At 41.7% G+C, this 13,453-nt stretch overlaps 1 protein-coding gene across 1 annotated transcript in view; it reads right to left on the reverse strand.

Moving 5' to 3' along the window:
- The window catches only part of Ect2l (epithelial cell transforming 2 like), a 76,485-nt gene that overhangs the window by 39,666 nt on the left and 23,366 nt on the right, over positions 1-13,453 (reverse strand). The window contains exons 3-5 of the mRNA XM_055602111.1: positions 10,520-10,682; positions 4,302-4,554; positions 1,343-1,511 (exon numbers count right to left, since the gene is read on the reverse strand). Of these exons, the coding sequence (XP_055458086.1) occupies positions 1,343-1,511; positions 4,302-4,554; positions 10,520-10,682 (585 nt within the window). The remainder of the gene's footprint in view (positions 1-1,342; positions 1,512-4,301; positions 4,555-10,519; positions 10,683-13,453) is intronic.

A 13,453-nucleotide genomic window follows, 5' to 3' on the forward strand; every position in this document is an offset into this window, starting at 1 on the left:
AGAGCCAAATCTGCCCCATTGGTCTCTCTCTGTAAAGCTTCTTGACACTCACTTAGCTTTTATTGGGCTCTTAAAAGAAATACTATGATACACCTAAAGGCTCAAAACTGTATTTAAAAAGGGGAGCCCAGCAATTCCTAATTCACTTCTGGCCGTTAGGGGTTCTTGAGTGATGTCTCCATTCTCTTCCAATCCCTACCCCCCATTTACCAAGGACAAGAGGCACCCTATGCCTCTTAAAAATGTGCCTTCCCTGAAACATAATTCCACACTCACAAATGTTCAGACACAGATATGCATGTGGTGTTGGTGGTGAGGCTGAAGGAATGTTAGAATATAAGAATTTAGGTCCCAGTGTTTATGACAGTTAGGTGAGTTGTATCACCTGTCTTTAGTGTCTTCATCAAAACTTTAGTGTCTTCTTCTGAAACATAAGTGTACAATACAAAGTGAAAAACAAAACAAAGTTTTTTCTTAGTTTCTAAGCATCTGTGAAAGTTGTGGATGTTACAAACATCAGCTAATATAGGTAGAGAGATGAAGAACTGAATCCTGACACTGTCATCATGTATTATGACTTGGGTCACTGAAAATAGCCAGAGTATTGTGTTTAGGTTTACAAGTATAAATGGAAGTTTTGTTCAAATCTGTTTGGATGCTGCTACAAATTTGGATCTGCAGTTTTCCTTGAGTATTAAAGGCTTGGTCACCAGTCCATGGTGCTATTGGGAAGTGGGGAAGATTTAGGAGGTAGGCTTAATGGAAGGAAGTTGGTCATCTTGGCTCTTAACGGGAATAATGGGACCCTAGGCTCTTCACCTTTTCTTCTTCATTTCTTGGGCACCATAGAGTGAGTAAGCCTCTCCTGTCATATGCTTCCACCATGATGCACTGTGCTACTCCACACCCAAAGCACGGGAACCAAGTGGTCATGAGGCCACATGCTAGAATAAGCCTTTCTTCCTTCCAAGTTTATTTATGTCAAGCATTCACTAGAACAATATAAAGATGACTAACAAACACACTGTGTGGTTACTTTTATTCCATAAAAAATGTAGGGAAATGTCATTTTTGCTTAACTGCTTTAGAAAATGTATGACATACAATATAAATTTACTAGAGGGTTAAAATATTAAACATGTTTTGAACATTATATATTTTCATCTTAAGAAAGTATTTAAAGACTGCTATTCTTGAACATTAAATCATTAATTTTTGTGTGACAACATAGAATATGAACCATACAATTACTAAAGATTCCTATGTTGGCTAAATAATCCTATGATGAATTCATGGTGACACAGGAAGGTCCTGAGCCCCCGATAGGTAGAAATTTGCTTACTGCTTGGACAAAGCATCTAAAGATGTATGAACAAACTGTCTCTCCAGTGTTTCATCGAGCCTAGCTCCATGTCTCTGCAGATGAGGACCACCAGGCGGGCTCGTGCATTTCCGCAACCTGGAGCAGCGTGTTCCACTCAGCCAGGGGGGTCGAGCTTTGAGTAACTCCTCTAAAAAAGTGAACAGAGGAACATCGAATGGCCGAGAAACACTTAAAGAAATGCTCAACATCCTTAATCATGAGGGAAATGCAATCAAAATGAACCTGAGATTTTACTTTACACCCATCAGCATGGCTCAGATAAAAAACTCAAGTGACAACACATGCTGGAGAGGATGTGGAGAAAGGGGAATCCTCCTCCACTGCTGGTGGGAACGTAACCTTGTACAACCACTCTGGAAATCAATCTGGTGCTTTCCCACACAGTTAGGAATAATGCTACCTCTAGATCAGCTATACCACTCTTAGGCATACATCCAAAATATGCTCAAGTATACAACAAGGGCATTTCCTCAACTATGTTCGTAGCAGCTTTATTTGTAATAGCCAGAAGCTGGAAACAACCCAGATGTCCCTTAACGGAGAAATGGATACAGAAATTGTAGTACATTTACACAATGGAATACTACTCAGCAGTCAAAAACAAGGAAATCATGAAATTTGCAGGCAAATGGCAAGATCCAGAAAAGATCATCCTGAGTGAGGTATCCCAGAAGCAGAAAGACACACACAGTATATGCTCACTTGTAAAAGGATACTAGTCCTATAATATAGGATAAACATACTAAAATCTGTATACCTAAAGAAGTTAGCTCAGTAACCAAGTAGTTTTCCAAAGTAAGGGGAACACGGACTATTTCTAACAGGATCTCAAGGGCAGGCTGTTTGACCCCCCCCCCAGGGGAGGAGCAGTCTGTTAAGCCACAGAGGAGGACTTTGCAGCCAGCCCTGAAGATACCTGATAAAACAGGGTCAGATGAAAGGGGAGGAGGTCCTCCCCTATCAGTGGACTTGGATAGGGGCAGGGAGGAGACCAGGGAGGGAGTGTGGGGTTGGGGAGGGAATGAGGGAGCGGGATACAGCTGGGACACAGAGTTAACAAAATGTAACTAAAAAGAAAAATAAAATAAAAAAAAATGTAACTGATGTAAGAAAAAATAAAATTAAAAAAAAAAAAAAGAAGCTAATCAAGAAGGAGGACCCTGGGTAAGATGATCAATCCTCATCAGAAAGGCAAATGGATGGACATTGGAAGATGGAGAAAACAGGGAACAGGATAGGAGCCTACCACAGAGGGCCTCTGGAAGACTCTACTCAGCAGGGTATTGAGGCAGATGCTTTGACTCATAACCAAACTTTGGGTAAAATGCAGGGAATCTTATGAAAGAAGGGGGAGATAAAAAGGAAGGAGGAGACAGGAATTCCACAAGGAGAGCAACAGAACCAAAAAATCTGGGCCAAGGGGTCTTTTCTGAGACTGATACTCCAACCAAGGACCATGCATGGAGATAACCTAGAACCCTTGCATAGATGTAGCCCCTGGCAGCTCAGTGTCGGTACCCTAGTAAGGGGAACAGGGGCTGTCTCTGACATGAACTCAGTGGCTGGCTCTTTGATCACCTCCCCTTGGGGGTGGGGGATGGCATCCTTACCAGGCCACAAAGAAAGACAATGCAGCCAGTTCTGATGAGACCTGATAGGCTAGGGTCAGATAGGCTAAGAGGACCTCCCCTATCAGTGGACTGGGGGAGGATCATGGGAAGAGAAGAGGGAGGGAGAGTGTGATTGGGAGTGGACAAGGGAGGGGCTACAGCTGGGCTACCAAGTGAATAAATTGTGCTAAATAAGTTTAAAAATGCAAAAAAAAAAAAAAACCAAAAAAAAAAAAAACAAAAAACAAAAAAACCCAAAACCCCAGCAGCAGGCTTAATGTTTACTTCATACTTTCCACAACCAAACTGTCGTAGAGCAAGGCATCAAGGAAGCTATGCCAGGGCAATATTCAAAATGACAATAATTATATCCACTTGTACACACTCCAATAGTATTTTTTATTTGCTATCTGTTATTTTGAGTCAATCAACAAAGTTCAGAGAACAAGACATTCTTCTTGTGGGGACCAGATAATCAGCCCATAGGTTCCCATCCCTTTCTGTCCTTGGCTGGAGGTAACATCTCTGGGAAGTTTCAATCTTCCCAGGGAAGAGTCAGGGAAAAGATAAAGGGAGCCCAAGTTAGTTGACAGTGTAAAATCATGTGCACATCAGAGGCTTCCCTGAACACATGGCGTCATCCCTGGTTTATTCTTGCTCTTTTCAGAGCAATTGCTCCTCTTGCTCTCTTTCCCATGGTCACTCTTTTCACCAGTCCAGAACTTACTTCTTGTTTTTTGCCTATGTTTGCACTTCCTCCTCCTTTTATGTGGTGAGGGGAAGGGAGTGGGAGAAGCCATATGCATGTATACAAGTGTGTGCACAGATGTATGGGTTCAAGCACACCAGCAGAGGCTTGAGGTTGAGTCAGCTATACTGTCTGTCCAGGAAGCTCCCAGAATCCTCCAGTCTCTTCCTTCCTGAACTGGGATTACAGTGCACATGCACCATAGCTCAGATTTCCCCCACTGTGTAAGTTCTGGCAATTTTCTCTCAGGTCATATGAGAGACATATGACAAGTATGTCAGCAACTGAGCCATTTTACAGGATCCTTTCCTTGTTTATGCTCTTACAAACCTGAGAGGAGGTAGGCAGCTGTGGAGGTGAATGTTTGTTCTGAGATACATCATCTAAAATCTTTTTTTTTTCTATTACCGATTAACTGAAAGTACAAAATCAAGGAGGGCAGAAGCTGGCTTTGAGCACGTGTTGAGGAGTAGCTCCCGTGCTCTCTCTATGGGAGTCTGTATGTAAACCTGTTTGTTCGGTGTCTGGATAAAACAGAAATCTTTATAATGCGGCTTACTCTTATGGAATGCAATTTTCTCCCAAATCATTTTTCTTAGGTACTTTTCTCTTTGTCTCTCCTGGAGCTCCTCATCTTCTGTTGTGGGTTCATTCAGTGTTCCATAGACAGCAGCAGCTTCCCTGGGTGTCAGCCAGTCCAGGCTGGAGACACAAGCAATGTAGTGGTGCTTCCAAGCTCCGTATTCATTCTGTGTTGGAGTATAGGGCAAAAACCATCCGAACTTAGTGCATTTAGGCATCCATAGGCAATCCTTCAGGACAGAACAAAAGAAAGATGAGTGACACATGTCTAAAGGGTAGTTTTCCAATGGTAATAGTTTCAGGCACACACACATTACTTTTTCTTGGACTGACATTTCTAGTATTGTTGGCTTAATGTCTAAACTTCAGTCTGGAAAAGTATAAACTGTATTTTATTCCATATGAAGAATGTTCTTGGTGAAGATATTACATCATGTATAAATATGTTTGTATATGTATGCATATATATGCCATCTTGTGACAGTTATCCAGCATTGCTACAGCATCCTATTACTTTAACTCCAGATTATGAGAATTCAGGTATAATAGTTTTCTTCAGACCAACCCTCTCACAGAGAAGAGTTTTTTATTGAACTCATATTATATTGCCAAATTGCAACAATTCTGGCATATTAGAAATAGTGAATTTCGGAGGAGCCGGTGGTGGTTTGGAGTGTGGGTCACAGGGCAGAGATGTGGTTCAGGATTTTTCCTGGCCTTGCTGTCATGGGGGAGTGCTTTGTGTGCATTCACAAGTACACCAACAGGGGCCAGGTAAAAAGAGTGGCCCAACTTCAGTGCCAGGGGTATTTGATGGAATGAGATAGATGTGTCTCTGGGGTCAATCACTACCATGTGTCCAGGGGCCTGGAGAACATTGACTAAGGAAGCATTTTCCTGGTTGATGAAAAAAAAAGTTCTCAGCTATGGTCACCTGTTCCTGCTAGCAGGCTATGCAGCATATTGTATACAATGTGCATGTTATGCGACACTTAATAAAGATTTAAAAAGTAGTGAATTTCATGTGGTTCACTGAAATCACAATCTAGACAAAATATAAAAACAATTAAGTTAGACACAATGGTGTGCTCTCATGAACCTATATAATTCCAGGTCCTTGTGAAACTGGGTTAAAAGGTGCTCTATGAGCCCAAGAGTTCTAGGGCAGCCTGGAAAACATAGCAAGACCTTAAAAAGACAGACAAACAGTGTGTGTGTGTGTGTGTGTGTGTGTGTGTGTGTGTGTGTGTGTGTGTATGCATTCTAAAACTACCAGTGCAGTAAAAACCTTGTGCCCTCAAGATCTCAGAACAAGGGGGCTGGAGAGATGGCTCAGAGGTTAAGAGCACTGGCTGCTCTTCCAGAAGTCCTGAGTTCAATTCCCAGCCACCACATGGTGACTCACAACCATTTATAATGTGATCTGATGCCCCCTTTTGGCGTGCCAGTATACATGTAGATAGAGCAATCATTATTACAAAAAATCTCAGAACAAAAGGAAACCAGACTGGCTATAATGCATTTACCAGGTGTTTTTCCATTCACTATACAGCATAACTGAGAATGACCCTGAAAGTCTGACCTTCCTGCCTCAGTCTCTTGAGTGCCGGGATTACAGATGTGCACCACCAGCCCTGAATTATGTAGTGCTGGGGACTGAACCCAGAGCCTGAAGAATGACAAACACTTTGTAACTGAGTATTTCCTCAGTCCACAATTGCCAGTTTCAAAGTGAAATGTGCTTAGGCTGAGAAGCAGATCACGAGGCTGTGACTCAAGGACTCTAAAGGAGCTCTAAAGAAGCAGGGATTCTCACATGGAAAAAAGAAGAGGATTCAGAGTTCACGAGAGTAGAGCCCGGTCATCACGGGGTTCCAGCTGAGAGTAAGGCTGAGTTACACAAACTATCATACGGACTGAGGCTGGCTTTGAAATGGCTCGTTCCTGGGTGGGATTTGCACAGTCGGTTACTAGCTTGATCCACCTTAGAAGCAGAAATTTTCCCTGTAGGAAGATGACGTCATCCAGAGACCCAGATGGTGACATCAGCATTTTATACCCAATACCTGCACTCAGCCAAAAATGTTTAAATACCCTGAAAGACTGACAATTTTGTTTGTTTTTCAGTTATTAGTAACTACAGAGAGTCCTGAAGAAGAGCTAAACATTGTTATGAGAACAAACTTTGAAAAAATCTTATAATTAAAATGCACAGGAATAATAAGGGACCAAGTGGAAAATCTTGGTAATAGAAGCAAACCAACATTCTAGGTCTGGAAAATATAATAACTTAATCTTAAAATTTAACAAATAGACTAGAGAAATTAGAATCCAGCAAACGAAACAGAAGACTGAAAGATAGATCAGAAGAAAATTCAGACTTAACCACTGGAAAACCAAAATGATGGAAGATTCACATAAGAGACTATGGGGCCAGTTTTGGTGATGCATGCTTATAATCCTATCTCTCAGGAGGCATACACATAGATAGACATACAAACACATGTAATTAAAGAATACATACATGTAATTAAATATCATAAAAATAAAATCTTAAAAAAAAAAAATAACTTGCCAGGTGGGGTGGCAAATGCCTTTAATCTCAGCACTCAGAAGGCAGCGGCAAGCAGATCTCTGTGAGTTTGTGGCCCGCCTGGTCTACAGAGCAAGTTCCAGGACAGCCATGGCTACACAGAGAAACACTGTATCAAAAAACAAGGCTGAGCATGGTGGCACACATCTTTAATCCCGGCACACATCTTTAATCCCAGCACTCAGGAGCCAGAGACAGACAGAACTCTGTTCCAACTCTAGAGTTGAAAGCCAGCCTGTTCTATAATCAAGTTCCAGGACAGCCAGAGCACAGAGAAACCTTGTCTCAGAGAGATAGGTAGATAGATAGATAGATAGATAGATAGATAGATAGATAGATAGATAGATAGATATAGATAGATGGATAGACAGACAGACAGATAGATACAAAATAATAAGGAATAATAATATATGGGGAACATTTTAAAGTACTTAAGGGGATTTATTACATGTAGATGCATCATTTGATATTAAGGTTTTGGGCAGCTGTGATTCTGCTGTTAAATAGCAAGAGGAATGGGATGCATCCAGTATGCTACAGGGAGTCAGCAACTATATATTCATTATGCATGTATAGATATGCACATAATAAAATTATACGACAAGAGCCGGGTGGGATAGACTAGGGTCAGATGGAAGGGGAGGAGGACCTCCCCTATCAGGGGACTAAGGAAGGAGCCTGGGAGAAGAAGAGGAAGGGAGAGCAGGATTGGGAGGGGATTAGGAGGGGGCTACAGCTGGAATACAAAGTGCAATGAATAAATAAAATTTTTTTAAAAAGCAAAAAATTATAAAGACAGTAAATATATATAGTCGTGTGTGTGTGTGTGTGTGTGTGTGTGTGTGTGTGTGTGTGTGTCAAGAAAGGCACAAAAACAGAGGGAGTAATAAACACTTTAAAGGATCTAAGATCCTTGCACTGTGCTCAGAATGATCAGATAATACAGAGGTATATTATGATCTCTGATAATAAAAAATATTTAAAACTTTGAAATGAACAATAAAAATATTTACACAGTCTAAAGTAAGATTTGTGTAGAAGAAGAAGAAAACATGAGAGAGAAATGAAAACTCAACAGAAACTGCCTAGCACGCAGGAGGTGGAGGAAGTATAATCTGAAACTCAGTCTTCCTCTGCTTCAGAACAAGCTTTAGCTCTAAGCAGCCTATAATGCGTGAGACCTTGCCTCAAAAGACTACATTTATGAAAAATAAACAAAACTAGAAAGATGGTGAGTTTCAACCCAAACATGAATATATAAACATATATAATACTTTGACTAAAAATCAGCGTTGGGGCTCAGTGAGTGAAGAGCTTCCTACACAAGCATGAAAACCTGAGTTTTGATCCCCAGAATGTGTGTGCTGGCTGGTTTTATGTCAACTTGACTCAAGCTGGAGTTGTGTGAAGGAGGGAAAGCCTCAATCGAGAAAATGCCTCCATGACATCTGGTTGTAGGGAACTTTCTTAATTAGTGATTGATGGGAGAGCACCTAGCCCCTGTGGGTCCTATCGTCCCTGGGCTGGTGGTCCTGGGTTCTATGGAAAGCAGGCTGAGCAAGCGTGGCAAGCAAGCCAGTGAGCAGCACCCTCCATGCCTCTGTATCAGCTCCCACCTCCAGATTACAGCCCTGCCTGAGTTCCTGTACTGACTTCCTTCAGTGATGGACTACTGTGTGGAAATATAAGCCAAATAAAGCCTCTCCTCCCCAACTTGCTTTTAGTCATGGTGTTTCCTCACAACAATAATAACCCTAACTAAGACACCATGTACAAATGGCCACAGTTGCACATGTCTGTAATGTCAGAGCTCCTACAGTGAGATGAGCGATAGGGACAGAGAATTCCTGAACCTCACAGGAGGGCCCAGCAGTAAACATTAAAGACCAAGTCTCAAACAAGAGAGAAGGTGGAGACCAACACCTGATCTTCTACCTCCACATAAGCACTGGGCCACGGGGCCACTGGGCCATGCCCCCATTACATGCATACACAACTAAAACCAAAGCAAGCTTGTGCACAGAGGTCACAGCACAGGGGATGTATGCTAAGCATTCTTGCTTAGAATATATGAGGTCCTGGGTTCACTTCTCTGTACCCTAAAAACCAAAAGTACATAAAAAAAAAAAATCAAAGACTACCAAATGCTGAACAACGAAGAAAGCATTATCACCATGTTCTCTTTAGAGGGCATATGTTAGGTGTGTGATTACAGAAAAGCCTCCAAAAGTAAACATAAATAAACAATGGGTTAAGTCAGTGTGCCTGAGTCTGAGGAACCTAGCAACAAACCATAAACCAAGAGACTTTAGTTTATGCATGAGGCCTTCACTAAGCACCAGCTAGTCTTTATTTTTTATTTTCATTTAGTTTTATAATTATGTCCATTGGTATGTAGATGTCAGATCCTTTGGAAATGGAGTTACAGACAGTTGTAAGCTGTCATGTGTGCTGGGAATTAAACCCAGGTCCTTTGGAAGAGCAGACGGTGCTCTTAACCACTGAGCCATCTCTCCAGCCCACCAGCTAGTCTTTAAAATGAAGATCTGGACACAGTCAGCCCTGGACATGAGCAGTCTCATGAAAAAACAAGAGACACAACTAGAACATGTCTGCAATTTCATAATTTAAAGGCAATGAAGAGACGCCTAGACCAGAGGAGGAAGCAATGGCAGATGTTGATTTCAGCTGCTGTTATATTTCCCAGCAGATATCAGCCAAGGATTCAGTAGAAGCTCCAATTATATATCAATTTTCCAGAATTGAATTATCATGAATAAATAATATCATATAAAAAGCAAATCTCAAAACATTTCCATAAAGAATAGCAAGCTTCTGTTGATGAAATATTTTTTAAATACATTGAATAATTCACACGCAAGATAAAAAAAATAAACTACTGGAATTGTGTATGTAGCCATAATTATAAGATGTTACTGGGGCTGGTATTGGCTCAGTGGTAGAGTGCCGACAGAGCATGTGTGAGGCCCTGGCTTTGGTTCCCAGTATGAAAACCGAGGGGGAAAACAACACAACAACTTCCAAATAAAAAATAAGTTACTGAATTCCATTTATCTCCATTTTAAAAATGTGTGTGTGTGTGTGTGTCTGTGTGTGTGTGTGTGTGTCTGTGTGTGTGTATCCATGTGTATGAGTACAGAAAAGTGAGTACCAATGGAGGTCAGAAGACAACTTTGGGAGTTGGCATTTATCTTCCACAATGTTTGAGACAAGGTCTCTCCTTTTCACCATTGCATACATCAAGCTAGCTGGCCCATGAGTTCCCAGGGATTCTCCTGTCTCCATCCCCAACCTTGCTGTAGGAGGCCAGGGATATATATTATAGATGTGTGCTGCCTGCTTATTTTTCCATCAGTTCTGGGGATCAAACTCAGGTCCTCACACTTGTACAGCAAGTGCCTTTAGGCACTGAACTAGCTTCTCCAAGCCCAAGGGGCTCTATTGCCCAAGGGGCACTTTACTATGTTCAGGCTCCCTCCGTTATTACTTCAGGGAAGAGAGTCATCCTGATTGACCCATTACACTTATGGTTGCTTTTGTGTCCCATTACTAGGAAGTGAGAGAAGTAGAGAGGAAGAAACCTGTTCTGTTAGAAACTTCCAGGGCCAGCTGACTTGAGCAGCTGCACACAAGTCTTTTGGATTCAGAAAGGAAAAGATATAAAGAGAAATGAAGCGTGGTAACACTGTCGAGAAATCCACTCTGGCCACCTGCTTCCTTTCTGAAAACCAGTCTTGGATGAACCTACAAAGAAAGACACAGAAACTTAGTTCCTAATACCATAAAGATCCTGTAAAGACACCAGTCATTGTTATTTTTCAATGTTCCACTATAAAGTGGTTAAATCAGGGCTTAAGAACTGGTAGTATGCCTTCATAACATAAGCAAGGTCCTGAGTTAGATAGTAATGATTGCATATAAATAAATATGTCTATATGTATGTGTGTATGTGTATATGGATATGCATATATGTATATATATAATGTGGATGTTTTGTGCACTCGTGTGTATGCATGAAGAGCTAGGAGAGGACATCATATCTCTTGGAACTGGAGTTAAAGAGGTTCTGAGCCATCCTGTGGGTGCTGGGAATCAAACATAGGTCCTCTGAAAAGTCAGCCAGTGCTCTTACCCTCTGAGCTATTTCTCTACCAGCTGTTCTCAACCTGTGTTGTGGTTCCTTTGGCAGACCCCTATCTCCCAAAATATTTGCATTATGATTCATACAAGTAGCAAAATGAAGTATCAACAAAAAGAATTGTCTTGCTTGGGGTCACCACCACATGAGGAACTGTACTTAAGGGTCACAACAACAGGAAGGTTGAGAGCCCCTGCAAGTCTAGCCCCACTTGTTTCTTTCTTTTCTTAATGACATTTTAAGTCAGCATGCAAAGCATTGTGTGCCATATGGTATTTTCATTTAGCCTCTGTCCTGTCTCTGTCCCTCTTCCATCCCTTGCTTTCCTTTGATGGTCTTCTCTCTCCCCCAAATAGTACCTCTTTAGCTCTCATGTCAGACATATTTCCACACTCCCCACTAAAATCGCTTCTTCCATTCTCATGGTCCCATTTCTAGTTATATAACCTTTACAAACAGGTGTGCACACTTGCATGTGTGTGTACAGCTTAACAAATGACTGTCATCTTCATACATTGGTGATAAAACTCTGCAGTGCTAGGCCGCCAGAGAGGTGGTTGTCTTTGAGTGTCTACTGCTGGAGTAGAAAGGGTTGGAATAATCCAGGCAGCAGGATCTCCAGCTTTCCCCTGGCACCCCGGCTGGAAACTCAGAGTTCTGCTAATCAAGAACCTACCACAACACATGTCAAGGCCTTTGGCACTACAGAATTTTCTCCCACTGCTAAATGGCCACTACTACCCAATTTCATCAGGTTCCAATGGACACAGATGAGCTCATCAAAACAAAAGTGCTACGAGCAAACCCCATCCTGCAGTTAAATTTCAGGGGGTAGCTTAAGCTCAGCACATTTCATAGAAATGGAAACGGCTGAACACCTGTGCCACCTAGAAGAGGTCTTGACCTCTGCTTTACCAAAATTGCTGGTTCAGTCTGGAGCCTCACCTACAAGAGGCCAAACCGGAAAACAGGAAGGTTCCTTAATAAAATCACCTACCATTAAGAGAGTCAGCTCCATTCAGCATGATAAAGAACATTTGCTAAACCATCATGTTGGATGCTCTGTGCAACACTCTGAACTTCAAGTGGTCCAAACTGCACATACAGCCCTGAGGCTAAGATCCTGTCACCTTCTAACTACATTCATGGAGTTTGGACTGTGCAGCATCAGAACATAGTGGGTCTCCCTATGAAGCAGATGAGTTACCCTAGTTGTAAACTCAGTTTTGTGCCTGGTCTACATGCGCCCATGATGTGACCATGTCTTAAAGAACCTCTCGTGGAAATCAGCTATGTTTATGCCCCAAATAGAACCACAACAGTGAAACTTCCAGCCACTAGGATACTTGGCAAGAAACTCTTCCAGTTCACACACACACACACACACACACACACACAGCCAATGCTCACCAGGCAGTGGTGGCATGCCTTTTATCCCAGCACTCAGGTGGTAGAGGAATGTAGATCAACGAGTTAAGGCCAGCCTGGTCTACAGAGCTAGTTCCATCGACTTTTGCCAAGCTTAAGGAAAGCTCTTCTGTGTGTTTTTGGTTATTTTAAATTACAGTCATGCCTCCCCTTTCAATAGATAAGCTGCCATAACATTCAGGAATCAGTGCAAGACAGATAATGAAAGGGGTAGTATACATTTCTTTTTTATTTTTTTTCATGAGCACTCATATGAAAAGAACTAGCAATTCTTACTCTTCTTTTTCATGCTTGGTGTGACCTTGATGGATGAACAATTACCATTACTTTTGAGAACACCTGAGTAGACATGGCTTTGGACCCTGACTGCCACAGCACATTCATGACTATCCTTTTCCTCCCCAGAGGTCATTCATGAAACTGCTGTAAAATGGAAACCTCTATGTTCCTGAGGAAGTCATAAACCTAGGGAAGGGCAACTTGTTTATCCTAGAGGGATAAAAACAGGATGTAATTAATGCCCAATTATGTGGAAGTATATGGGGTTGAAGAAGAATGCAAAAAGTCCATTTTCTACTAAAGATACAGACTGACCTCACCACAGAAGCCTTCTGTGACTTCTCAGTGTTTGGCATGTCATTTCCCACTTAAACAGCTGTATGAGATTTGGTTGACACAAACACATAAAATCTAGTTTAATTCAACCAAGGACTACATTTAAAAACTCTCAAGTTCCAGGGGTTAGACTGCGAAAGGGCTGATCTTGATGGACTCTTTTCATGACTTAGCAGGGAACTCTCAGCACACCTGGTTTAGGTCAATGAAAGAACAACTTCTGAGTGCCTAGCATCCATTTTCTAACAGGGCAACATCCTCCATAATTCTCTGTTCCCACCCTCATGATATAACTATACATCAAATCATCAAATCGTGCAGGCCAAGTTTCTTG

Source organism: Psammomys obesus, unplaced genomic scaffold (genome assembly GCF_907164565.1).
Source record: "Psammomys obesus unplaced genomic scaffold, mPsaObe1.curated_primary_1811, whole genome shotgun sequence".
In the NCBI taxonomy this organism is placed as follows: Eukaryota; Metazoa; Chordata; class Mammalia; order Rodentia; family Muridae; genus Psammomys; species Psammomys obesus.